At 41.3% G+C, this 25,775-nt stretch overlaps 1 protein-coding gene across 1 annotated transcript in view; it reads left to right on the plus strand.

The window, feature by feature from the left end:
* The window catches only part of ABCB1 (ATP binding cassette subfamily B member 1), a 74,559-nt gene that overhangs the window by 13,228 nt on the left and 35,556 nt on the right, over positions 1-25,775 (plus strand). Inside the window, exons 6-14 of the mRNA XM_024197525.1 lie at positions 6,087-6,278; positions 7,260-7,431; positions 8,544-8,668; positions 12,579-12,750; positions 18,866-18,979; positions 21,848-21,958; positions 23,798-23,923; positions 24,110-24,313; positions 25,190-25,360. Of these exons, the coding sequence (XP_024053293.1) occupies positions 6,087-6,278; positions 7,260-7,431; positions 8,544-8,668; positions 12,579-12,750; positions 18,866-18,979; positions 21,848-21,958; positions 23,798-23,923; positions 24,110-24,313; positions 25,190-25,360 (1,387 nt within the window). The remainder of the gene's footprint in view (positions 1-6,086; positions 6,279-7,259; positions 7,432-8,543; positions 8,669-12,578; positions 12,751-18,865; positions 18,980-21,847; positions 21,959-23,797; positions 23,924-24,109; positions 24,314-25,189; positions 25,361-25,775) is intronic.

Here is a 25,775-nt window from a genome sequence, read left to right on the forward strand (position 1 = left end):
GGCCCCATGGACTTGTGCTCGTCCAGTTTTTCTAAATAGTCCCGAACCACTTCTTTCTCCACAGAGGGCTGGTCACCTTCTCCCCATACTGTGCTGCCCAGTGCAGCAGTCTGGGAGCTGACCTTGTTCGTGAAGACAGAGGCAAAAAAATCATTGAGTACATTAGCTTTTTCCACATCTTCGGTCACTACGTTGCCTCCCTCATTCAGTAAGGGGCCCACACTTTCCTTGACTTTCTTCTTGTTGCTAACATACCTGAAGAAACCCTTCTTGTTACTCTTAACATCTCTTGCTAGCTGCAACTCCAAGTGTGATTTGGCCTTCCTGATTTCACTCCTGCATGCCTGAGCAATATTTTTATACTCCTCCCTGGTCATTTGTCCAGTCTTCCACTTCTTGTAAGCTTCTTTTTTGCATTTAAGATCAGCAAGGATTTCACTGTTTAGCCAAGCTGGTTGCCTGCCATATTTACTATTCTTTCTACACATCGGGATGGTTTGTTCCTGCAATCTCAATAAGGATTCTTTAAAATACAGCCAGCTCTCCTGGACTCCTTTCCCCCTCATGTTATTCTCCCAGGGGATTCTGCCCATCAGTTCCCTGAGGGAGTCAAAGTCTGCTTTTCTGAAGTCCAGGGTCCGTATTCTGCTGCTCTCCTTTCTTCCTTGTGTCAGGATCCTGAACTCGACCATCTCATGGTCACTGCCTCCCAGGTTCCCATCCACTTTTGCTTCCCCTACTAATTCTTCCCTGTTTGTGAGCAGCAGGTCAAGAAGTGCTCTGCCCCTAGTTGGTTCCTCCAGCACCTGCACCAGAAAATTGTCCCCTACACTTTCCAAAAACTTCCTGGTTTGTCTGTGCACCGCTGTATTGCTCTCCCAGCAGATATCAGGGTGATTAAAGTCTCCCATGAGAACCAGGGCCTGCAATCTAGTAACTTGTGCTAGTTGCCAGAAGAAAGCCTCGTCCACCTCATCCCCCTGGTCTGGTGGTCTATAGCAGACTCCCACCACAACATCACCCTTGTTGCTCACACTTCTAAACTTAATCCAGAAACTCTCAGATTTTTCTGCAGTTTCATACCGGAGCTCTGAGCAGTCATTCTCCTCTCTTACATACAATGCAACTCCCCTACCTTTTCTGCCCTGCCTGTCCTTCCTGAACAGTTTATATCCATCCATGACAGTACTCCAGTCATGTGAGTTATCCCACCAAGTCTCTGTTATTCCAATCACATCATAGTTTCTTGACTGTGCCAGGACTTCCAGTTCTCCCTGCTTGTTTCCCAGGCTTCTTGCATTTGTGTATAGGCACTTAAGATAACTTGCTGATCGTCCCGCTTTCTCAGTCTGAGACAGGAGTCCTCCCCTCTTGCACTCTCCTGCTCGTGCTTCCTCCCGGTATCCCATTTCTCCACTTACCTCAGGACTTTGGTCTCCTTCCCCTGGTGAACCTAGTTTAAAGCCCTCCTCACTAGGTTAGCCAGCCTGCTTGCGAAGATGTTCTTCCCTCTCTTCGTTAGGTGGAGCCCGTCTCTGCCTAGCACTCCTCCTTCTTGGAACACCATCCCATGGTCGAAGAATCCAAAGCCTTCTCTCCGACACCACTTGCATAGCCATTCATTGACTTCCACAATTCGATGGTCTCTACCCAGGCCTTTTCCCTGCACAGGGAGGATGGACAAGAACACCACTTGCGCCTCAAACTCCTTTATCCTTCTTCCCAGAGCCACGTAGTCTGCAGTGATCCGCTCAAGGTCATTCTTGGCAGTATCATTGGTGCCCACGTGGAGAAGCAGGAAGGGGTAGCGATCCGAGGGCTTGATGAGTCTCGGCAGTCTCTCCGTCACATCGTGAATCCTAGCTCCTGGCAAGCAGCAGACCTCTCGGTTTTCTCGGTGCTGTCCTAGTACACTAGGCATGCCCAGAGCTCCTTGCATTCCTCCATTCCCACTCCTCCCCTTCCCAGCACCCTCTCATCCCCTTCTACTTCAGGAACACCCTGCAAGTCCCCCCCTTCCTCTCCCCCTCCCCGTATTGGGAGGATTAACGGAGCTAAAATGAGAGCTATTATAAACTGGAATGTGTTCATGGCTGCCATGCACCGGTTCATTGATTTAGCTAGTTTATAGACAATGACATAGGTAGTTGAAGTTGCTAGCTCTGCTAACCTGATGCCAAGGACTCTGTGTGTGCCCTCTGATCCCACACTGCCTCCCCAATTTCTCCCTTCTGGTTTTCATCAGAGGCAATAGGATTCTGCCCACTGATGCCTAGAACATTCCATTTGCAATTGATCAGATACATCATTCAAAAGTTAATTGTTATATCCAAACATGCTAGCAGAGAAATGCTATCTAACTGAATGTAAGGCTTCACAAGCTCAGCCAATTAAACAGCAGCTTTCAAATAATTCTTCATCTTCTAGTGTAAAAAAATTAAAATAATGGATGAAGACAGTGGATTTTGACCTCCATGACTGTTCCTCCTTATTTTTGTCCATAATAAGGTGGCAGACCTCTTCTTTTTCTCAGACTCTTTTATGCCTGTGGTAGACTCCTACATAAAGCTGCTGACTCATTGCAGCAAATGTAGCTTGTTAACTGCGGGCTACTAGGGAGGTAGAACAAAGGAGTTACTAGAGAGAAACACTAGAGACAGTCAAACGTAGAGAGGAAATTTAAGCATATGTTTTTGAATGATCAACAATGCTGAATTCCAGGAAGGGGTAGCGTTTGGATGTTAAATCAAGATCAGAGTGCTCTGCTGAGGATGTTGTAGGGCAGGGGTCGTCAACCTCTGGCACGCGACTCGCCAGGGTAAGCACCCAGCACATCCCTCGCCTGCGCCGCTTCCCACAGCCCCCATTGGCCTGGGATGGCGAACCGCAGCCAGTGGGAGCCACGATCGGCCGAACCTGCGACGCGGCAGGTAAACAAACTGGCCCGGCCCACCAAGGTGCTTACCCTGGCGAGCCGCGTGCCAGAGGTTGCCGACCCCTGTTGTAGGGACTCAGCCCATTCCAATGACATTGTCCCAGTGAAAGAAATATTTTATATACACTTTCTATTTATAAACTCATAAAATTCCACATAAAAACCAAGATAAGATAAGGTCTGTCAAATGAGTATGCAAGCGTGTTACAGACACGCTAGGGGATAGCAAAGGTGATGTCAATGCTAGAAGTATTTAATATAGTCAACACTGCAGAGTAGAAAACTTCTTTTCAATAGATAGCATCCATAATGTGGAGTGTTTACCTGCAATATCTAATTTAGATATTTATAGAGTACTAGTCACTGTAGTACCTATGTATTTATTGCTACTGTATGGAGCTAATTTATCAGTAGAAAGGATTCCCTGAAACCATTCTTTTTTACAGTGGTAACAGCCGACTAAGTGCTAACTCTCATGAATTAACCTAAAAATGTTCTCACTAGTTAATCATTATACTTCTCTTCGTTTCTTTAAAACCATCTGGGGTCCTGATCCAAAGCCCATTGAAGTCAACAGAAAGACACCTACTGACTTCAATGAAGTCTGTATAAAGCTTTAGCAAAGAAGTTATCATTGTACAAGCTATCACTGTAGCTCAGAGAACCAAAAAACATAGGTCAGGGCCAATCATAGTTCTAGGAACATAAGAATGGCCATACTGGGTCAGACCAAAGGTCCATCTAGCCCAGTATCCTGTCTTCCAACAGTGGCAATGCCAGGTGCCCCAAAGGGAATGAACAGAACAGGTAATCACCAAGTGATCCATCCCCTGTTGCCCATTCCCAGCTTCTGGCAAAGAGAGGCTAGGGACACCAGCCCTGCCCATCCTGGCTAATACCTATAGATGTACTATCCTCCATGAATTTATCTATAGTTCAGGATTTATATAGGAAGTTGTATAGGAATCCTATACTTCATAAAAACTACTAAACTATGGGTGGTAAGATTATATTTCCCTATGCACAGTTTATTCCATAATTGTCCATTGCACCTTCCTCTGAAGCATCAGGTACTGCCTGCTGTCAGAGATAGGATGTGGAAATAGGTGGACCATAGGTTTGAGTCAGTGTAGCAATTCCTATATTTCTATGATCTTTTATTCCTTCTCTCTTTTCATCCATCTCTCATTTTCTTTCCTTTCTCTTCCCCCTGACCTTTTTGGGTTCTCTTCTTCTCTTTTTCCCCTTTCCATTTCCCCTTGCCCTTGTCTTTCCGTTTCAACTTCTCTTTTCTCCCTCCTTTACAGGAGTCAACCTTTCCCCTGAAGATTGTCTTTCACAGGCCTCACCCCTGTACTGTATAACCAGCATGCCTGGACTTGCCCCTGAAAGCAATTTATCATCAGAGATTATTATGTTAAATTCTAGTCCCTATTATACATTAAAAACAATTTACAAGAACAGTAATTAACATAAAAATTACATGGATGAATTCAGGAATTGGGTTCTAAAAATGCACACATTATGTTTCTTACTCAAATAATAATTATACCTAAAATCCAGCTTTCATCCAGAACATTTGTTGTTGAATAGTTAATTCACAATGCAATGTGCAATTAACTTTCACCAATGATTCTACCAAAATAAATTTGATCAATAAGGAATTTCACACATAATTGAATTCACTTTGTTATGGATTGTCATAAAACAAATCCTGTAATACTTGCTGTTGAATTTTAAAGATTCTTTATAGAGAGACAAGGTGAATGAGGTAATATCTTTTATTGAACCAACTTCTGTTGGTGAGAGCAATAAACTTTTGAGATTATTGAACTCTTCTTGAGGTCTTAATATCCTGTGACCAACCCAACTACAACTGATTCATTATAATTTTACAGTGTTTAAGGTGATTTAAGGTCAACATTTAGCTAATCATTCAGCTTTAAGTTAGCCATTAACCTATTTTTATAGTTCAGTTTAGATATGATTAATTTTATAAATTATGAAATCTCAAAGTAAATTGAGTTGTGTCAAGCAACAATGGGAAAAAATCATAGTCACTTTCTTCTAAAGTGGACAAGGGACTTTATTAGAATATGGAAAACAGAATGATCACCAAAGATACTCTGTCTCTTTTTGTACTTCACTGCGGAGCTTTTGCTTACAACCTTCCCAACACCCACCCTGTCTGGCTTCAAATTCCAGGTACAGCTTTAAAGAAACAGTACACATAATTTTACATATCTATAGGTGTGGGAGGATCCAAATGGCTTTTATCTTTATTTTGTAATTATTCATCTTTATGTAAATGTACTAATCTGGTAATGAAATTTGGCATGTGCCTCACACAAAGAAACTTTAGATGTAATTTCCTATTGTTTTATGGCTATGGCACATGGAATAGTATTGAATAAAATTAAAATACATGTTATGAATATACATATGAGCTAGAGGAATTTGCTGAACTTTAAATTATCATAATAAAATGGAATTCCATATAAGGAATTTATTGGCATCTACCTGCAACAAAGGTTTATCTAATTTTTTTGTCCTGTATGTGTGGAGGATCATTTTATTTAACTGAATTAGCTCTATAGAGGAGTTTTGGGTTTTTTTAACTTCAGGAATACATACTCATTTTAAAACAAAATTATTTCAAAGTTCTCTCACTGATGAGTAAATGAAATTGTGTATAACTAGTAAAGGATGATGACAGTCAAACATGAAATATAATTTCAACCCTTGCTGCTTCATTAGATTCAGAATGGGATTTTCAAATTCCACCCTTTACCTTTCTTCATTATTAGCAGTATAGTACTTCCACAGTAAAGTATACTCCAAGTAGGTTTTCTACCCATATGTCAGTGGTCTCTGAGCTATCCATTCTTAGATAAAAAAATACAGGTTTTCAGGTAACTTGCGGAGGTCACACATTTAAGTGGACAGATATGAAATATGGTTCTAAAAGGACCTACTGAAAAATATGACCAACACTGAAGAGAGGAAAAAATTCAGATAGTGTCCAAAGAATATTCCATATTAGTTTATTTATGTATGTAAAGTACTGAAGTTAAAATCTATATCTAAAAGACTTGTTTGGGGTGAAAAAAAAATCCAATTTAAAGGATCTCTGCAATTTTGTTCCTTTCAGATATTCATACTATTATTCTGGACTAGGAGCTGGCGTTCTATTTGCAGCCTACATGCAAGTTGCATTTTGGACACTGGCAGCTGGCCGGCAAATTAAGAAAATCAGACAACAATTTTTCCACTCAATAATGCGACAGGAAATTGGGTGGTTTGATGTGAATGATGTTGGGGAACTCAACACTCGACTTATAGAGTAAGTATATTTTTAACTATCAGTTGTGATATTCCCTTCACAACCGTGTTTCTTTACCTTATTAAACGTATGTATGAACTATATTAAAATGTCTTCAAAATCCTTATATGAAAATCTAGTGAATTTACTATCTATGTGTTGAAATGTACATCATGGAGAGCCCTGCAGACTGGACTCCTTTACTCTACCAAAGAACAGGGATGTCACAGCAGTGTCCATGCCAGCATTCTCATGCTGCCAGGGCAACTAAATCCTATCCTGAGGGATCATTACCAAGAAGGAAAAATATAGTTCAGTTTTCATGCACATTGAGGGCCTGAGCTAACAAGATACTGAATAATTCTGGCAAAAGGTCAGGCAACCTCAACTCCCAATCACTTTCCTCTGCTCACATGAAAGGAACTGCCTTGTCTTTCCTGGAACCCACTAGAGAACTTTCAAATGAGTCCAATATATGCATGTAGGAGATGACACGAAATGGATAGATTGTGCCCAGCATGGGCAGTCTAGGGATGACCTTTAACCCTGTTGGAGGTCATTTGGAAAAGGTTACATTACATTTTCCATGGGGAATGTCCAGTTTTCCAAGGTTGCATTATATTTTCTCCTCAGGAGAGCTGTCCTGGAGGCAGCTGTTGACAAAGATTGGAAAGAGGAATTTAGGGACCCTACAGCCAGTGTGCGCCTCCACACAGTTGTCCATGTGCCTCAAGTGAATCCTCCAAGATTTGCATGTAAAGTTTAAGAAAATCATTCTGAGCCTACAGGGTTTTCTTCCCTGGCCTCCTCCCATGTGTGTTTCTGTTGGATGAAACATTCATGACCTATGTTAGGTGTGGATACAAAGTGTGTTATATCTAAATTAATCTGCAGCTTAGAGCTTTTAGAAAATGTGACAGATTGACAAAGTGTACTGCATCAATAAAAAAGCTTTTGTGTTTTCCACTTTCCTCAACACTTTGGATGTAATTTGTTTTTTAGTGATGTGTCCAAAATTAATGAAGGAATTGGTGACAAAATTGGAATGCTCTTTCAGGCAATAGCTACATTTCTCACAGGATTTATAATTGGTTTCACAAAAGGATGGAAATTAACCCTTGTAATACTGGCAGTCAGTCCTGTCCTGGGACTCTCAGCTGCTCTCTGGGCAAAGGTGGGTGAAAGCTGTGAATTTTCACTGAGATGTAAAAGTACACTAAAGTGTCTTGTTTCAAGTGAGTGAGCCTCTTAATTTCCTCACTAAGAGTCATAGTACATTTAATTCCTTAGGGCTGTTAAAAATCATAGCTTTAGACTTGTCAACACAGAGAAGTTAAATTATAGAACTATACCTATACTGGCATAATTAAAGTGATACAACAGATAAAGTGTCCCTAGTGTGGACACAATTTTACTGATGTAAAGGTGGTTATATTGGTATAGCTTATTCCTGTATGGGAAAGGGAAGAAGCCATACCATTATAAGGCACCCTTACAACCATATAACTGTGTACACAGTAGGGGTTGTATCAGTGTAACTATATTGGTAAAAACTCACACACCTAACAAAAATGGTTATACGGGTACAAAAACTTTTAGTCCAAACCTTAGTCTCAGAAATAGACTTTTTTTCCAGATTTGTTACTGCTTTTTGCTGGGATTTTCAAAGGGGCCTAACGAAGTTAGGTCCCTAACTACCATTGAATTTCAGTGGGAGTTGAGTCCCTTGATCCCTTTGGCTCGTGAAAATCCCAATCTTTGGATACATATGGAAATTAGAATCATAGAATCATATAAATGTAGGAATGGAAGGGACCTTGATAGGTCATCTAATCCAGTCCAGATGTTCCTAGCTGCTGTATGGCCCCTTATAGACTGTAGCCAACTGGCATAACTAGAGCAGCCTACTGGCTGCTCTAACCTACCTGGGATCAGAATGGTGCAGATCTGCCCTGAGAATCAAACAGGGAGCCATCACCAGTTCACTAAGAGCCACCCACACATACACTTGTGCACTGAGTGAAAGCAGAAAATCTAGGTCTCAGTTTTTGATAGACGCTAACACTAAAATTTAATTTTTATATAATTGATGTATTCTTTATTTCTTATAATATGTGGTTTGGCCCATCCTACGGTATTTAAGCAAAAGGCTTATTTTCTAATAAATGGCATTATAATGCATTTTTTTGGAAAGAGGAAACTATGGTGAAAAGACATAAATAATATGCTCAAGCTGATTCAATTTTTCTTTGAACAATAAGGTTAAAATATTTTCCTTTTATACAGATACTCTCTGCATTCACTGACAAAGAACTAACTGCATATGCAAAAGCAGGAGCTGTTGCAGAGGAAGTTCTGGCAGCAATTCGGACTGTTATTGCTTTTGGAGGACAGAAAAAAGAAATCAAAAGGTCAGAAAAATGTTTTCATTCATCAGCTAGTTTTAAAACTCTCAGTTTAAATGTTTTGAATTTTTCTTGTATCTTCACTGCTGAAAGTTTGTCACCCAGGGGCTGACAAAACTGGTTCCTTGGTGAAAGTGATCTTCAAATAAAGGTAGAGCACTATTGTACTCAGTGCATTTTGGGGGTAATTAAGACAGGAAGTTGCCTAATAAGAATGTTCTCTTTTACAAGTTTTATTGTAAGCTGAATAATGATTATTTATTTTTCCAGAGCCTCACAAAACAAAGACATGGTCAGTACTCCAAAGGGTGTACAATCTAATTTCAATATCACACAATAAGCAACAGACAAAATAGACAAACAGACAAAAATGGGGGATGGGGAAAGAAAAGACAAGGGTAACACTAATAAGATTATGTGGTTACTCAATAAGCCATGGCATGTACACATCTTGATAGTTCCATTGTTAGGTTCATTTATTCTTATTGTATTATGGAACAGCATTCTCGTCATTTGTCCTGACCTTTTATCTAAAGATGACCATCAGAGCCACAAAACTTGGCAGGAACTCTCCACTGACTGTGGTTGCTGAAGGGGAGAGGGGCCATGCAGCTCATCTCAGCACCTTTCTTAGGGAGCATATCACCATAGTATGTGAGTGCACCTCGTCAGTGCTCTCTTACTCATCCACAGAGTTTCTTCTTCCAGCCTCTGGTACTTGGCACTATGTGCCCTAAAGCAAGTCACTTAGAATTATAGAATCACAGAATATCAGGGTTGGAAGGGACCTCAGGAGATCATCTAGTTCAACCCCCTGCTCAAAGAAGGGCCTAATCCCCAAATAAAGCATCCCAGCCAGGGCTTTGTCAAGCCTGACCTTAAAAACCTCTAAGGAAGGAGATTCCACCACCTCCCTAAGTAACCCATTCCAGGGCTTCACAACCCTCCTAGTGAAAAAGTTTTTCCTAATATCCAACCTAAATCTCCCCCACTGCAACTTGAGACCATTACTCCTTGTTCTGTCATCTGCTACCACTGAGAACAGTCTAGATCCATCCTCTTTGGAACCCCCTTTCAGGTAGTTGAAAGCAGCTATCAAATTCCCCCTCATTCTTCTCTTCTGCAGACTAAATAATCCCAGTTCCCTCAGCCTCTCCTCATAAGTCATGTGCTCCAGCCCCGTAATCATTTTTGTTGCTATCCGTTGGACTCTTTCCAATTTTTCCACATCCTTTTGTAGTGTGCGGCCCAAAACTGGACACAGTACTCCAGATGAGGCCTCACCAATGCCGAATAGAGGGGAATGATCACATCCCTTGATCTGCTGGCAATGCTCCTTATGCAGCCCAAAATGCCGTTAACCTTCTTGGCAACAAGGTCACACTGTTGACTCATATCCAGCTTCTTGTCCACGGTAACCCCTAGGTCCTTTTCTGCAGAACTGCTGCCTAGCCACTCCGTCCCTAGTCTGTAGCAGTGAATGGGATTCTTCCGTCCTAAGTGCAAGACTCTGCACTTGTCCTTGTTGAACCTCATCAGATTTCTTTTGGCCCAATCCTCTAATTTGTCTAGGTCTCTCTGTATCCTATCCCTACCCTCCAGCATATCTACCACTCCTCCCAGCTTAGTGTCATCTGAAAACTTGCTGAGGGTGCAATCCACGCCATCCTCCAGATCATTAATGAAGATATTGAACCAGGACCGACCCTTGGGGCACTCTGCTTGATACTGGCTGCCAACTAGACATCGAGCCATTGATCACTATCCATTGAGCCCGATGATCTAGCCAGCTTTCTATCCACCTTATAGTCCATTCATCCAGCCCATACTTCTTTAACTTGCTGGCAAGAATACTGTGGAAGACCGTATCAAAAGCTTTGCTAAAGTCAAGGAATAACACATCCACTGCTTTCCCCTCATCCACAGACCCAGTTATCTCATCATAGAAGGCAATTAGGTTAGTCAGGCATGATTTGCCCTTGGTGAATCCATGCTGTCTGTTCCTGATCACTTTCATCTCCTCGAAGTGCTTCAAAATTGATTCCTTGAGGATCTGTTCCATGATTTTTCCAGGGACTGAGGTGAGGCTGACTGGCCTGTAGTTCCCCGGATCCTCCTTCTTCCCTTTTTTAAAGATGGGCACTACATTAGCCTTTTCCCAGTCATCCGGGACCTCCCCTGATCGCCATGAGTTTTCAAAGATAATGACCAATGCCTCTGCAATCACATCCGCCAATTCCTTTAGCATCCTCGGATGCAGTACATCTGACCCCATGGATTTGTGCTCGTCCAGCTTTTCTAAATAGTTAATTTAAGTTAACTTAATTTGCTTGTACCTCAGTGCCATCTTTCATAGGATGACTGGTCCCTTTAAAGGGCGATAGGCCAGCCCCCCTCTCTGGGTCATAATTATTAGCTTCTTCTGAGTCTGAGGGGACAGGACTAAGGGGATCAGGTGATAGGTTAATGGACACCTGGACCTCAGAAAAGGGCTGAGAGAGATCAGTCTGGGGTGTGGAACTATAGGCCGGCAGGCAGGGAGAAAACAGAGCCCAGGAAGGGGCTGAGAACAGTACTCCAGGGGAAGCCACCTGGGAGCAGAGTGCTCTATATTGGAGTGGGGGAAAGACTCACAGGTAGCCCTGAAAGTGGCTGAGAGCAGCTGAAGAGAAGCTCCTGAAGGATAGAAGAACTTTTTTGTTTATTGGGACTTACTAGCTGGACTTTTGTTACCCTGGAAAGGGTTGTTTGTTTATGACATGGCCAGAGGTCCAAGCCACATCTCCAGCACTGACCTGTATGTGGAAAGCTGAAGAGACTCACCTTGGGGAAGGCATCTGAGGCAGGGAGCACCAGCAGCAGCATACTCAGCCAACAGAGGTTGCTGCACAGCAACCACATCCCATTGCACTCTGTATAATATCCTACAGAGGTGCTGTGATTACACATTTTTAATGTTTGTGAGGTGTACAGATATTGTGGTGACAGGACCATTTAAGCACATAGATAGATTTTACAAATTATGACTCAGCTCTGAAAAATGGCGCCACCTATATTTGAGGATCTGAATCTCTTGGTCCTCTGTCAGGCCTGTGGTTACACAAGTAAACATAACAAATCTGTGCAAAATTGTGGGGAGACAAAAGGGCAACTGCAGGGAGGATGTCTGGAGGTCCTCTGCTGGACTATTTCTATTTCATGCTTTTAGGATGATTTAAAGACATTTAAAATGAAAAAATATGAGGAATAAATTACTACGTAATTTTTTAAAAATTGCCTGGCAGTTATTTTTGAGACAATTGTTTTCCCAGTCTTCAATACTTCCAGTCTGTATTAGGAATTACAGTACTTGTCTTTCATGGACAAGACAAATGCAGGCTCTTGAAGAAGGCTTCCTATTCTATTCCCACTTATTTGGGACCTTGTGGATATTTATGTACACATAAGGAATCCACCCAACCATCAGATTTATCTCAGGTTTCTAATAGGGAACGGCACTGCCAACTCTGAATATGTCCTTCTGAGTGTTTGTTTAAGAGACAATTTATTATTTTCCTTTTTTTAATCTAGAAAAGAAGGGCTGGCTTTCAGGAAACTGAATACAGCTTAGCTAAGGTAGAGAGAAGAGACTAATATATCTGAATGAAGTTATAAACTCTTATAGTGAAATTAATGGACATCCCTTCTCTTTAATCGATCCTCTTTTTTCTTACAATTGGCGCTACTAGCCAGCAGGCCTAGTCACGGATGCAGGAGTGGTCATTACATGAATTAATGTAAATTTTTGATATATCTGATTGTTATTTGTTTGTTAAAATGTTTTCTGTACCTAGAAAATTATTGATAGGCTCAGTGAAAAAAAGAAACATAATATGCTATCTTTTTTTAAATTCCCAACATGTGATTTTTCTTGCAGGTATCATAAAAATTTAGAAGACGCCAAAAATATTGGAATCAAGAAGGCTATTACAGCCAACATTTCTATGGGTATTGCTTTCTTACTGATATATGCATCATATGCATTGGCATTTTGGTATGGAGCCACTTTGGTGATATCTGATGATTATACTATTGGAAAAGTCCTTACGGTGAGTGTACCTCAGTAGATCAACAATTTTAATTAAAAATACCAAACAGAATTTTGGGAACTTGTTTGGGTTTAAACCCGGGAGCTGCGGGCGGCCGTGCCTGCGGACGGTCAATGTAAACAAACTGTCTCACGGCCCGCCGGCAGATTACCCTGACGGGATGCAGGTTGCCCACCACTAGTTTAAACAGAACGAGTCTGCACTGAGTTACACTGCATGCAACCCTATTGAAGTCAATGGGGATAAATATACTGTACACTGACACTGAATTTGGCCTGCTGCACCTCAGTTTTCATCCATGCTAAGTAAAAGAAAATGTAATTATCAAACTACCACTGTGTGGGCATTGGATGTCTCATAGGATTGATAACAGCATAATAATCCTTTCATCTGTAACTCACTAGTTTTAGTTCAGACCAAGTCAGTAATGACCAAAAATTGTTTCCATATGGTACTACTGGAGTCAGAGGCCCATGTTACATAACAGGGGTATAACCTTTTGTAACCACCACCTATATCCTGTGGGTGGAGCCAGGAAATGAGGACCAGTCTCTTACCAGCACTCCTGTGTGTCACAACTTTATTACTGCCAATATACAAGGTCAGATCAGTTCCTAATGGACAGATGTTCACATCACTAAAATCACCATCCTAGTTGGCATATGACTGGTACCCTTGCTGGAGGTCTGAGTAGAGGGGATAAGAATTCAATGAATATAGAGACTGAACTATCATCTCACTTCGAGGTGATCCCTCCAGGATGGGATAGGGATTCAGGCCTGGACTAAAGAATTTGGGAGCCCTGTGTACTATGGAAATTGGGCCCTGCTCCCTTCTATGAACTGGATAGCAATACTTCATACATACCCCAGAATGCCCCTCCTGCCCCACATATACCCCAACAACCCTTCACAACCCTCCAACTTATCCTAACAACCACCACACACAGTCCAGCAGCCCTGACATACATCCCACTCACTACAGCCCCCAGCATCTCCCCTTCATCCCAACATACCGGCTCCCAACAGCACAACCTTCAAACCCTTCAGCCTCCAAGACATGTGTCCCTCTGGGTGCTCCATTTCAGGTGTGCATGCACCTCCTGCACCTTTGACTGGAGATTTTTGGTAGCAGATTTTTGGTAGGTAGTTTCGGCCTACACATGTGCCCTACATGTCCTCATGGTCTCTAGCGAGGATATATAGGGCTGCATGGGTGAACCGCCATCAGTTTCTTCTCAACTGTCTTCGGCCTGAGATGGAGCATTGAGCATGTCCGATTTACTGTGTTTGTTAGATAGTAATTATTCTATTTAGTTAGTTTGGAGTTGTTCTTTCCCTTTTGTGTTTTCCCCCTTTCAGGGGTTAATTTTGGACTCTTATTTCTGGGGTATGCCGGGATCCCCAGGTTTTAAATGTTGTTCTTCCTGCTGGGAATCCTTCTTGGTTAGTATTGGACTCTCTGTGTCTTAAGTGCTTGGGTAATATCCATGTACCCTCAAAGTGTAACTCTGCTCTTCATTTAAAAGCAGATCGTGTAAGAACAGGGAGATCAAATTCAAACTCATGATGGAGCAAACTCTGAAACCAGCTTCTGACCAGAGTGCCAAGAACTCCCCTGTATATACTGCCCCATCCACCTCCAGATGCCGGTCACTGAGACCTTTTATGGGTATAACTTTTGCTACCCCATTGACCACCAGGTCCTGGGCACTGAAAGCTAAAAGAGATAAGACAACCACTATCCCATCCTCTTTGAGGTCACCAAAAACTTCAGGGGATGAGAGGTCTATGTCTGTACCTGCCATACCAACAGCCTTGCACGCTAAGTGAAAATATCATCAAGAGGAGAACAACTATTAGATCTCCTTAAAGCAGAGACCGCAGACCCCAAGTGGAGTATTACTGAGGCTCCAAGTGCATCTGGTACCACAAAGGTATCTAAGGCTTCTAAAAGCTATGCCTCTTCCAAAAAGGAACAGGTAGTGAAGAGATCCTCTGCTACAGGTAGTCACAGCTATGTCAGCAGACATTCTATGACAAAGAGGTTGGCACCGTCTGGCTCCTTAGTACCCTCAGTATCTACTTCACCACCCTGGACTGCTCCATCTGAATCTATGCTTGCACAGGTTCACCTTACAGCACATACTAGCCAGTTGCAATTAATTTTGACCTCCATTGTTCCTCTGGTGCCACAAGAGTTCTGGTACTCAAGAGGCCTCTTTGTACCCAATGAATTGAGTCTCCTCTACTGTCTAGTTTTGCTCATCTCTCAGTACCAAGATCCTCTGGGCCACTGACAGCAACTTTCTTGTCAGGACCCTCTGGTTCCCTACCTTCTTCCATCCAGGGAAAGCACTTATCACCTCCCATGGAATATACGAATGACTGTGACTTGCAACTCTCTGTTTGGGGATCTCCTGTTTACTCAATGGAATGTTATTCTCCTCCACATGCAGAGAGAAAGAAGGAGAGGTGACCTTGATCTTTGACCACCTGGGGTAACCAACAGTGGCTACCTGCACCTATGCCTTATGGTCAACCTCATTGATCTTACTGGGATCCATGGGTCCTGTACTGTCAACAATTTCTGAGGGCCCTGCTTTCCCCCCGCAGGGAGCATAGACATTTTTGCTCTCCCATACCTTCACTCCCTCCTTACCAGCCAGAAACAGTAGAGGACACCTTTGAAGAACAAGAGGCAAGGGCTTATCAGGAGGTAACACCTCAGATGAATCTTTCCTTGTCATCACTGGATGAGGCTGAAATGCCTGCACCATCTTCAATGGCAGTTGAATTCAGGCAATTCCAGCAGCTGATGAAGTGGATCACAGATGCACTTCAGATTCCTCTTGAGCAATACCAGGACTCCCACCATAAACTCCTGGACATTTTACAGACCTCCGCTTCAGCACGTGTGGCACTCCCAATTAACACCGCTCTTTTAGTACTGGTCAGGACCAATTGGCAAGCTCCAGTTACAGCACTCCTGACTTGCAAGTATGCCAACTAAAAATATTATGTCCCAGCCAAGGATTTCAAATTTTTATTTTCACATCTGTCACCAAATTCCTTGGTTATAGATGCAGTTAATGAATGTGGGAGGCAGCATAACAGGCTACTCCCTATAGCAAAGACCAGAAGAGCCTTGATCTTTTCAGTTGCAAAAGCTATTCCTCTGTGACACTACAATTTTGAATAGCAAACCATCATGTCTAAATAAGACTACAGTAATTCCTCACTTAACGTGTGTTCATCATCACGTTCAGTTTCCACAGGGAATGTTTGCAGCCACAGCCATGCATCTATTGTGTCTCCTACCTCCATTCATGCTGCCTTGTAGAGTGTGAGGCTACATTAACAACAATGTGTTAACCCTTGAGGGCTCAGCAGAGTGCTAGTTCATCATTTAGCAGCAAGGCATTCCCTGGGAAATATCTCACCCTCTTCCACCCTCTGACTTCACCACCTCAACCAAGCTTCACAATCATCATTGCTGTGTACAGTATTAAATTGTTTGTTTAAAACTTATACTCTGTGTGTGTGTGTGTGTGTGTGTGTGTACGCGCGTCTTTTGTGGAACATAACCCTAGCTCCCTATCCCCCCATTTACATTAATTCTTATGGGGAAATTGGATTCACTTAACATCATTTCGCTTAAAGTAGCATTTTTCAGGAACATAACTACAACGTTAAGTGAGGAGTTACTGTACTGAATATTTGCCAGAAGAACATTGGGAGCATTTAAAGGCCCTCATAAGTGAGGGTCAGCTCTTGGTGAAGACATTTCTATGGGCCTCCTTGGATGCAGTTGATGCAGCCCGATCCATATCCTTGGATGCAGTCCGATCCATATCCTCTGCAATCATGATGTGATGAGCAACTTGGCACCAACTATCTAGTTTTCTGAGGGAGGTACAGACTACTGTAGAGGACCTTCCCTTTGATGGTCATAAATTGTTTTCTGACTGTACGGACGATTCACTTTATACACTGAAGGATTTGAGAGCCACTATCAGATCCCTGAGGATCTATGTGTCAGCAAATAAGAAAAGTATAGCAGGTCTCAAACAGTGCAGAGGTCATGCCCAGCTCAATTTTCTGGTTTTCACAAACCACCTGACCCTCTAGCTAAGAGATCTAGGTATTCAAAGAAGAAACCATCCACTTTTATAACCACTTCATTGCAGCCACTTGCATTGTCCAAGCATCACTTTTCACAAGAATCTACTGTTGCACTCTCCAGCCCTCTTTCCCCCTTTTGGATTCCACCTCTCTCATTAGCTGTGTTAGCTAGGGCTTCCTCTGCAGGACTTCACAGTAGAGAAGGAACTGAGGACAGTTCACCTGTGCAGCTCTATATTTCCTCTCTATGGGGCACAAGTATGTGTAAAACACATGAACAAGCCAAACAGGCACTGCTACTACAAATCTCCGATACATGGCGCAGAAGGCACATGTACACCTGAAGTGGAGTACCCATAGGGACACACGTCTTGAAGAACTCGAGTTAACTGCACAAGGTGAGTAATCTCTCCTTTTATTAGGATTTAGATTCTGCTCCTAATGTGGCAAGCATGTCAGTGTCATGCAAATATGAACTGTGTCTGAAATGTTTGGCTCTGTGTTTGCTGGTAGTAGGCCTGGGATACTTTAACCTTCTGAAACCAACTGACAGAGATTGGAAAAGATATTCTTTTAAAAATACATTAAACATATTGTGTTTTACTTCTGAGTCAAAAGGAGCTTTAAAAACTGCCTCCAATGGATGGGGCAGACTTTCTGGGACACTTACAGCCCTAATGCACCCTCATTCCTGAGTTCTCTATAAAAGGGAAGCTGGGACTTTGCATAGTTTAGGGAAGTTGAAAGAGTAACAGAATTGTCTTTGGAGAATGACTCACTACAACCCTGTCTACACACAAAAATGGTGTGCGATATCTGAGGTAACTCAACCAATCATCACCCTTACTCTACAGCTAATATGCATGCAACAGTTTTATTAGTTGTAGTAAGTGATAAGACAGAGACTGCACAAATGATGGAGTATTTAGCCCCAGTACCCCAGTTCTTCAGACTTTAATATGCCACCCATACAACAAAATACAAATTCCTCAGGCACAACTTTCACACAGATCAATACAAATCTCCTAGCACAACTCACGCACTCACCTGAGTCATCAGTTTACTGTTTCTTAGAGTTATGTTCCCAGAGAGCTGTCTGCCCAGGAAACCACCTGCCCCCCACAACAACACAGCCAGCACACACAATAACTCCAAACACACACAGACATAAAACCAGCCCACATGTTACTAAAACTCTTACCATAAAACCATAAGCTTGAGCAGCAAAGGAGTGGGTCATCACAAGTGGGGTCTTGTAAGGAGAACAATTTCGAAAGAAAGAGACTGTCAGAGGGACTTCCTCTCTATTTTCCCAAGAAGGTGGGGGGAATCTATTTGGTCCGATATGAGAATAAAGCTGTTAAAAAAATGCCAGTCTTTTCAAAACTTCCCATGACATTTTTTCAGTTTGGGGGAGGGAGTGAGGAAGCAACTGAAATGCAAAAGATTTTCAGTTTCTGAAAAGCATTTTTGGTGAAAAGTTTCAGTTTCTATCCTTTTGTCAAAAATGGGAAAATTTTGACAAAAATGAAAATTTTCCATGAAAATGTTTGTTTTGGTCAAAAAGCCAGTTAACATTTAAAATATTTTTAGCAGTAAAACGACTCAGTCCCTAAAGGTTGGTTGTCCTGTTTGTTATATATAGCTTTGTTTACTTATGTCTGTAGGGGGGTTAGCCTAATGCCTCAAACCATCTCTGGCTTGTCCCAAGCATCAGCACCCAAGTCTAAGCAATATCCATCTTGGGGTCATCTCATGAAGGAACATGATTCCCATCTTAGAGTCCCTTTTCTTCCTCTTGTCCTTTATCTTTTGCCTCAGTAGCTGCCCTTCCTTTCTTTTCTTCTTTGAATCTAGACATGCTGAACTTGTATAACAAACATGAAAGCTTTTGCACTAATATTAGTAGATATTCATGAATAAATGTAGTTATCCCATGACAGTTTGATGACTGAATAACCTGGTAGCATTCTTGTAATTTTTTTCTTTAGGTCTTTTTTGCTATATTAATTGGAGCATTTAGTGTGGGACAGACTGCACCAGGTATGGAGGCGTTTGCTAATGCAAGGGGAGCCGCCTATGCAATCTTTAATATCATAGACAATGTAAGTATCTTTGTAGGACTATCATTTGAAAATAAAGTGAGTCAGATTTTTTAAGTCATGGCTCTTTTTCTGGGTCTGTGATTAGCAGGCACAAAAAATTGTGAGTGCAATTTGAAGTCATTTAAATGTCTAATTATCTGACATGGTGTGGCAATGAGATATTTAGATATTTAAATGGCATCATGTACACTCATGAATAAAATTGTAGGTGCAAATTTGTGCCTGCAATTATTTCTACTTGCAACACTGCAGAGTCAAAAAGGAGGCCAGATTAAAGCAGAACTGAAAATCAAACCCCAAAAATCCTTGTGAAACTTGCATAATCAAATATTTTTTTACTGAGAGTCTAAACAAGAAAGAGGAGAAAAACAATAATGGGTCTTGAGAGTCTAAGCTTAGTTTTTTGTGAGATTATATGTCTTTAGCTATTCATAATTTAAAGGTCTGAGTTAATCCCTGGTTTATTTCCAGTGATTTGACTGTTTAACATCTACCTTAATGTCCAAAATGTGAAACAGCTTATATGTTTTCTTATAAATAGGTATGTGTGTATGTAAGCAATAACACTATGGGAGGTGTATTTATCAGTCAGTTGCTCTGTCTACACTAATCTGTTTTTTCTAAAATTTCCAACTCTTGCTGCACTGGTGGTAGTAATGGTTGGAGCACTAGTGTAGGTGGGGCTTACATGCTTGCTGATGTTTTTACAACCAAAGATTCCAGACCTGCTCAGGATAGGGTTAGAAGTAATGGTGATTAAAAACTCTGCTTCGCAGTCTACACTAGCGCTGCTGCTATTGTTACAGTTAGTGGAGCTGCACCAGTGATGGTGCAATTGTGAGCATTTTCTCAAAAAAGTACAGTAGACAAGGCCTAAGGGCTAGATTAGGCAAGCCTTCAAAACTTGGAACTCCCACAGACTTCATTTAAAAGCCAATGGAAGTTCCATGGACTGAGAGCTTGAGAATTGGGGCTTAAGAAGATAAAAATATTTTGAATAGGGCTGTCAAGCGATTAAAAAAATTAATCTCAATTAATCGCGCTGTTAAACAATAATAGAATACCATTTATTTAAATATTTTTGGATGTTTTCTACATTTTCAAATATATTTATTTCAATTATAACACCGAATACAAAGTGTACAGTGCTCACTTTATATTTATTTTTATTACAAATATTTGCACTGTAAAAAACAAAAGAAATAGTATTTTTCAATTCACCTAATACAAGTACTGTAGTGCAATCTCTTTATCATGAAAGTGGAACTTACAAATGTAGAATTATGTACAAAAAAACCCTACATTCAAAAATAAAACAATGTAAAACTTTAGAGCCTTCAAGTCCAATCAGTCCTACTTCTTGTTCAGCCAATCGTTCAGACAAACAAATTGGTTTACATTTGCAGAAGATAATGCTACCTGCTTCTTGTTTACAATGTCACCTGAAAGTGAGAACAGGTGTTTGCATGGCACTATTGTAGCCGGCGTCGCAAGATATTTACGTGCCAGATGTGCTAAAGATTCATATGTCCCTTCATCTTCAACCACCGTTCCAGGGGACATGCGTCCATGCTGATGACAGATTCTGCTCGATAACGATCCAAAGCAGTGTGGACCAATGCATGTTCATTTTCATCATCTGAGTCAGATGACAGCAACAGAAGGTTGATTATCTTTTTTGGTGGTATAGGTTCTGTAGTTTCCGCATCAGAGTTTTGCTCTTTAAAGACTTCTGAAAGCATGCTCCACACCTCGTCCCTCTCAGATTTTGGAAGGAACTTCAGATTCTTGAAGCTTGGGTCGAGTGCTGTAGCTATCTTTAGAAATTTCACATTGGTATCTTCTTTGCATTATGTCAAATTTGTAGTGAAAGTGTTCTTAAAACGAACAACATGTGCTGGGTTATCATCTGAGACTGCTATAACATAAAATATATGGCAGAATGTGGGTAAAACAGAGCAGGAGACATACAATTCTCCCCCAAGGAGTTCAGTTACAAATTTAATTAACACATTATTTTTTTAACGAGTGTCATCAGCATGGAAGCCTGTCCTCTGGACAGGGCTGGCTCCAGCGTTTTTGCCGCCTCAAGCGGCACACACAAAAAAAAAAAAAAAAAAGCTGCGATCGGCGGCACTTCGGTGGCAGCTCTACCACCGCCGCTTCATTCTTCGGTGGCAATTCAGCAGGAGGTCCTTCCCTCCGAGAGGGACTGAGGGACCCGTCGCCGAATTGCAGCCGAAGAGCCATATGTGCCGCCCCTTTCCATTGGCCGCCCCAAGCACCTGCTTGTTGTGCTGGTGCCTGGAGCCGGCCCTGCCTCTGGAATGATGGCTGAAGCATGAAGAGGCATATGTCTACACTGCCATGTTTTTTCACACACCTGAGTGAGAAAGTTTCAACGCTGTAAAGTGGCGGTGTAGACGAGGCCTTAGCTTCCTAGAGGTGATCCATCCAGATCAGGGTGAGGCAATGTGATAAAGATTGCTGCCAGCTGTGCTGCAGCTGTCCTGTGGATAAATAGAGGAACTCAATCTGCAATGCGGTCTACTAAATTCAAACAAAAGTTTTTATTCATTCTTTTTTTTCAAAGTTCTCTCCCCCCTATTGCATATGTAGCTAAGGAACAGAGTAATGAAGAGACAAAACAGGTAATACTGGTGACATGGGTTGGAAGCCTCACCTGCCAGTATAATTGTTGATTTCACCCAAGCCACCAAAAAATTACACTTAATATCACTAAATAATTATGTTCCATTCTAAGACTTTTAGCAGCTGGCATAATGTAATGAGAATGTCATTAGGAAACATGATCAAATTTACTCTTTTCTTCCTTTTCATTTCTGTTTGGTGTTTTGTTCTACCTAGGAACCTCAAATTGACAGTTTTTCAGAGACTGGCTACAAACCGGACCACATTAGAGGGAATTTGGAATTCCACAATGTTTACTTCAATTATCCATCTAGGCAAGATGTAAAGGTACTGGAAATGAAGCTCACATACATTCCAAATTAAAGATAAATTGATCATTTAGTGACAGGGAAACATCACTATGAACAAATTTTCAAAAGGTGGAGTTAGCAAAAGCCTCCCTCTTTAGCTTGTACTGCTAGCTTGTGTGAAAACCACAAACTGCCTTGTCTTCGCTAGGATTTTACCTCAGGTTAGCTAACTTAAGTTAAGAAATCACTTAGTTTGCCTAGTGAAAACAGACCCAGAGTGGCTTTGCACAAAAGTTAAAGGATCTGTTGCTATTATAAACCCAATCCCATCTTCTAATATATTTATATCAAGAAAAAATATTTATTTTAGCCCAGTAAGAATGATGATATAATGAACTCCACAAGTATCCATGGTACAAGTCTGTTAAAATTTGTTTAAATACAATATATCTTCATTAGGTAATGGCAGTTTCTGTTAAATTTAATTACTTCCTTCCTATGGCATTACAGTGGAGCTCTCTTATAATTAAGCATTATTAGCTTCTATTTCCCCCCTAAAAAAGTACTAAAATTGTTTTTCAGTGTAACATGAAAATGCCCAAGTGGCAGATCTCCATACGTTCATCTCAGCATAGGTTTTCAAGAGCTCTCTTCATTCCCTGACAGTAGTGCTAACAGCTACAAGGACCCTTCTGTGTAGACCATGATTCCATTTCCTGTCAGGAGTAGGGCAGTACTGTAAAACTGGAAGCCCGGGAAGCGATTCTTCTTTTCCTCTTCCACCACAGAGTTTAATGGCATCTTCCCTGTTCTGCCTCTCTGGCTGAGCAGAGGAGGTAGGAAAAATTAAATCCCCATGGAATGCAGCACTTCACACCAACTTTAGCTGTGAAATGTTGCATTCAAAAGGGATTGGTACAAGAAAACCTGTTTATAGTGAAGTGAAACTTTACTAAAGTGAAGAAACTCCACTCAAAGGTCATGTCTTCATTAGGGAATCCTACAAAAAAGTCATCTCTTCATTGGTGAGTATTTTTCTGTAAAGTCCCCTAGTGTTGGCATGCACTAAAGCTTTATCTACATTTGGGACATTTTCAAAGATTTGGCACCATTGCGAACACTTGTTCAGATCCACAGGTGACAGCAAAGTTGGGAGCCCAACTGTATAAGAGCTGCTGGCATTTTAAGCACTGTATTATCTAGAAATGTTCAGAACAGGTCTAATCAACATTGCACATAAGATGCTAGCATCCCATCTACATAATGGCTCCCAACTTTGCTATCACTAGTAGAGCAATATTAGTAATGATAAGAAATTATTGCAAAATTTCCCTAGCATTGGTCAAGACTTTGGCCACATCTACACTACCAACTTTCATGGTCATAATTCACTATCAGTGGTAAATTATGGCTATCAATTTTGCCAGTATAGACAAGTGTAAAAATTCCAATATGAATGAGTACAACTGTAGAGAATTCAAGGCAAGAAAAGAGGCTTTTGCATCACAACAAAATAAACATGTTTTGATATGTCTGCATTCACCATATATGGGTTCTACTGCAATTAGTTCACCCTCCAGGTTGCATGGTAAATGCTCATAAAAAGGGTGTGGCTAATAAATGAGGATGCTACTACATAAAGACAGAACGTAGTACGTATATGTGGCAATGGTTCAGTAGAAAACACAAAGTGAGCCCTGGTGTAAATAGCAACTATATTGTGCAATGTACTCATATTGAACCAAGTTCTGCTGAAAATTTGGAAAAATTCCACTGAAGTCACTGGACTTTCTCCAGATTTATGTGGTGTAAGGAAGAGCAGAAATTGACCCATTATGTTTTTGTTAATTTTTTTCATTATTATTTTCTTATGTAGGTATTGAAAGGCTTGAATCTGAAGGTTAACTGTGGCCAGACAGTAGCCTTGGTTGGTAGCAGTGGTTGTGGGAAAAGTACAACTGTTCAACTGATCCAGAGATTTTATGATCCAGAGAAGGGCATGGTAAGACATCTGAACTGAGCTGGATGCTTTATACATCAAATTACTGTAATGTTTAGCAGTGGCCTGACTGCTGATGTTTAGATGGCAAAATACAAATGTCTTCCTAAATAATATAAGTAATCTTGGTGGAGTTTGTATTCTTGATTGGGACACTTACATCCATGTTTTAATTTTCTTTACATTTAGATTACTATTGATGGACAAGATATTAAGACCCTAAATTTAAGATATCTGAGGGAGATTATTGGTGTGGTGAATCAGGAGCCTGTGCTATTTGCTACTACTATTGCAGAAAACATCCGCTATGGCCGTGAAGATGTCACTATGGAAGAGATTGAAAAAGCTGTCAAGGAAGCCAATGCCTATGACTTTATCATGAAACTGCCTGATGTAAGCAAGTCAACTCTGTTGTCAAATTCTTCTCTATTAAACCTTGTAATACCAAATAGCTCCTTAAGAGGAGCTTCCATAACTCAGAAGTTAGAGTGAGCTAACTCCATAATTGCCAATTCCAATCTTCCCAGGGCTTTTTCACATCTTGCTTGAAAGATGATAGAATCAAAATAATTTTAAATCTGCAAGTCATGGTTTGATGAGTACTTTGCAGAGACGGTTTAGACCAGCAGTTCTCAAACTGTGGGTCAGGACCCCAAAGTGGGTTGCAACCCTGTTTTAATGGGGTTACCAGGGTTGGCTTAGACTTGCTGGGGCCCAGGGTCAAAACGTGAGCCCCACTGCCCAGGGCTGAAGCCGAAGCCAGAGAGCTTCAGCCCAGGGCTGAAGCCGAAGCCAGTTGAGCTTCAGCCTAGGGCTGAAGCCAAAGCCAGAGAGCTTCAGCCCTGGGTGGCAGGGCTCAGCTTACAGGCCCCTTGTCTGGGGCTGAAGCCCTTGGGCTTCAGCTTTGACACACACACACTGTGCCCGGGGCGGCGGGGCTCGGGCAGGCTCAGGCTTCAGTCCCCACTCCTGGGGTCACGTAGTAATTTTTGTTCTCAGAAGGGGGTCGCGGTGGAAGGAATGAAGTTTGAGAACCCCTGCTTTAGACTGAAAAATATCAGAATCCTGAAAACACAAAAAATAGGAAGATAAAATCATATGACCTGCTTATGATACAGTCTCCTTGGCTGTGCTTTGGTAAAAGGAAAATATTTTGTGGGCATTGCAGATTGAGCACATCTCTGTCTTTACACTGTCTTTCATTGGTATTACATGTTAAAATAAAGATGTCATTGAGAGATCTGAAAACCTATCTTAATACCTTTGCAGAAGTTTGAAACCATGGTTGGAGAAAGAGGGGCACAACTGAGTGGAGGTCAGAAACAGAGAATAGCTATTGCACGAGCCCTGGTTCGCAATCCCAAGATTCTTCTGCTCGATGAGGCAACTTCAGCTTTGGACACTGAAAGTGAATCAGTTGTGCAAAGAGCACTGGATAAGGTCTGTATAACTTTAAAACAAAAACTATGAACTTAGGTATAATCTTTAAACTTTTCAAATTTTGTGTGAGCTAAACTTTCTGAGGTAAATTTTAATTTATATATAATTTATATTTATTTGCCATTGATTTGAGGGTAAATTGAAATGCTTTTAAAATAAATACATTTAAAAACACAATTTGAAATTCCAACTCACCAGCAATATATTTAGCTAAATGGCTTCACTAAGGGTTACATTTACTTAATCACTTTGACATTTTTGAAAATTTTACCCTAATTGTTTAAGGCAGTTGGCTACACGGATCTTTGCCTATCCTGTATTCTTTGTTGTCTGTATTGTGCATGTGCCCATGTTTACAATATAGTTCATCTTATTACTCAACCAGTAGCAACCACATCCTTGAGACTTCTTTCCC

This window comes from Terrapene carolina, unplaced genomic scaffold (assembly GCF_002925995.2).
Source record: "Terrapene carolina triunguis isolate 2854851 unplaced genomic scaffold, T_m_triunguis-2.0 Scaffold84, whole genome shotgun sequence".
NCBI classification, from domain to species: Eukaryota; Metazoa; Chordata; order Testudines; family Emydidae; genus Terrapene; species Terrapene triunguis.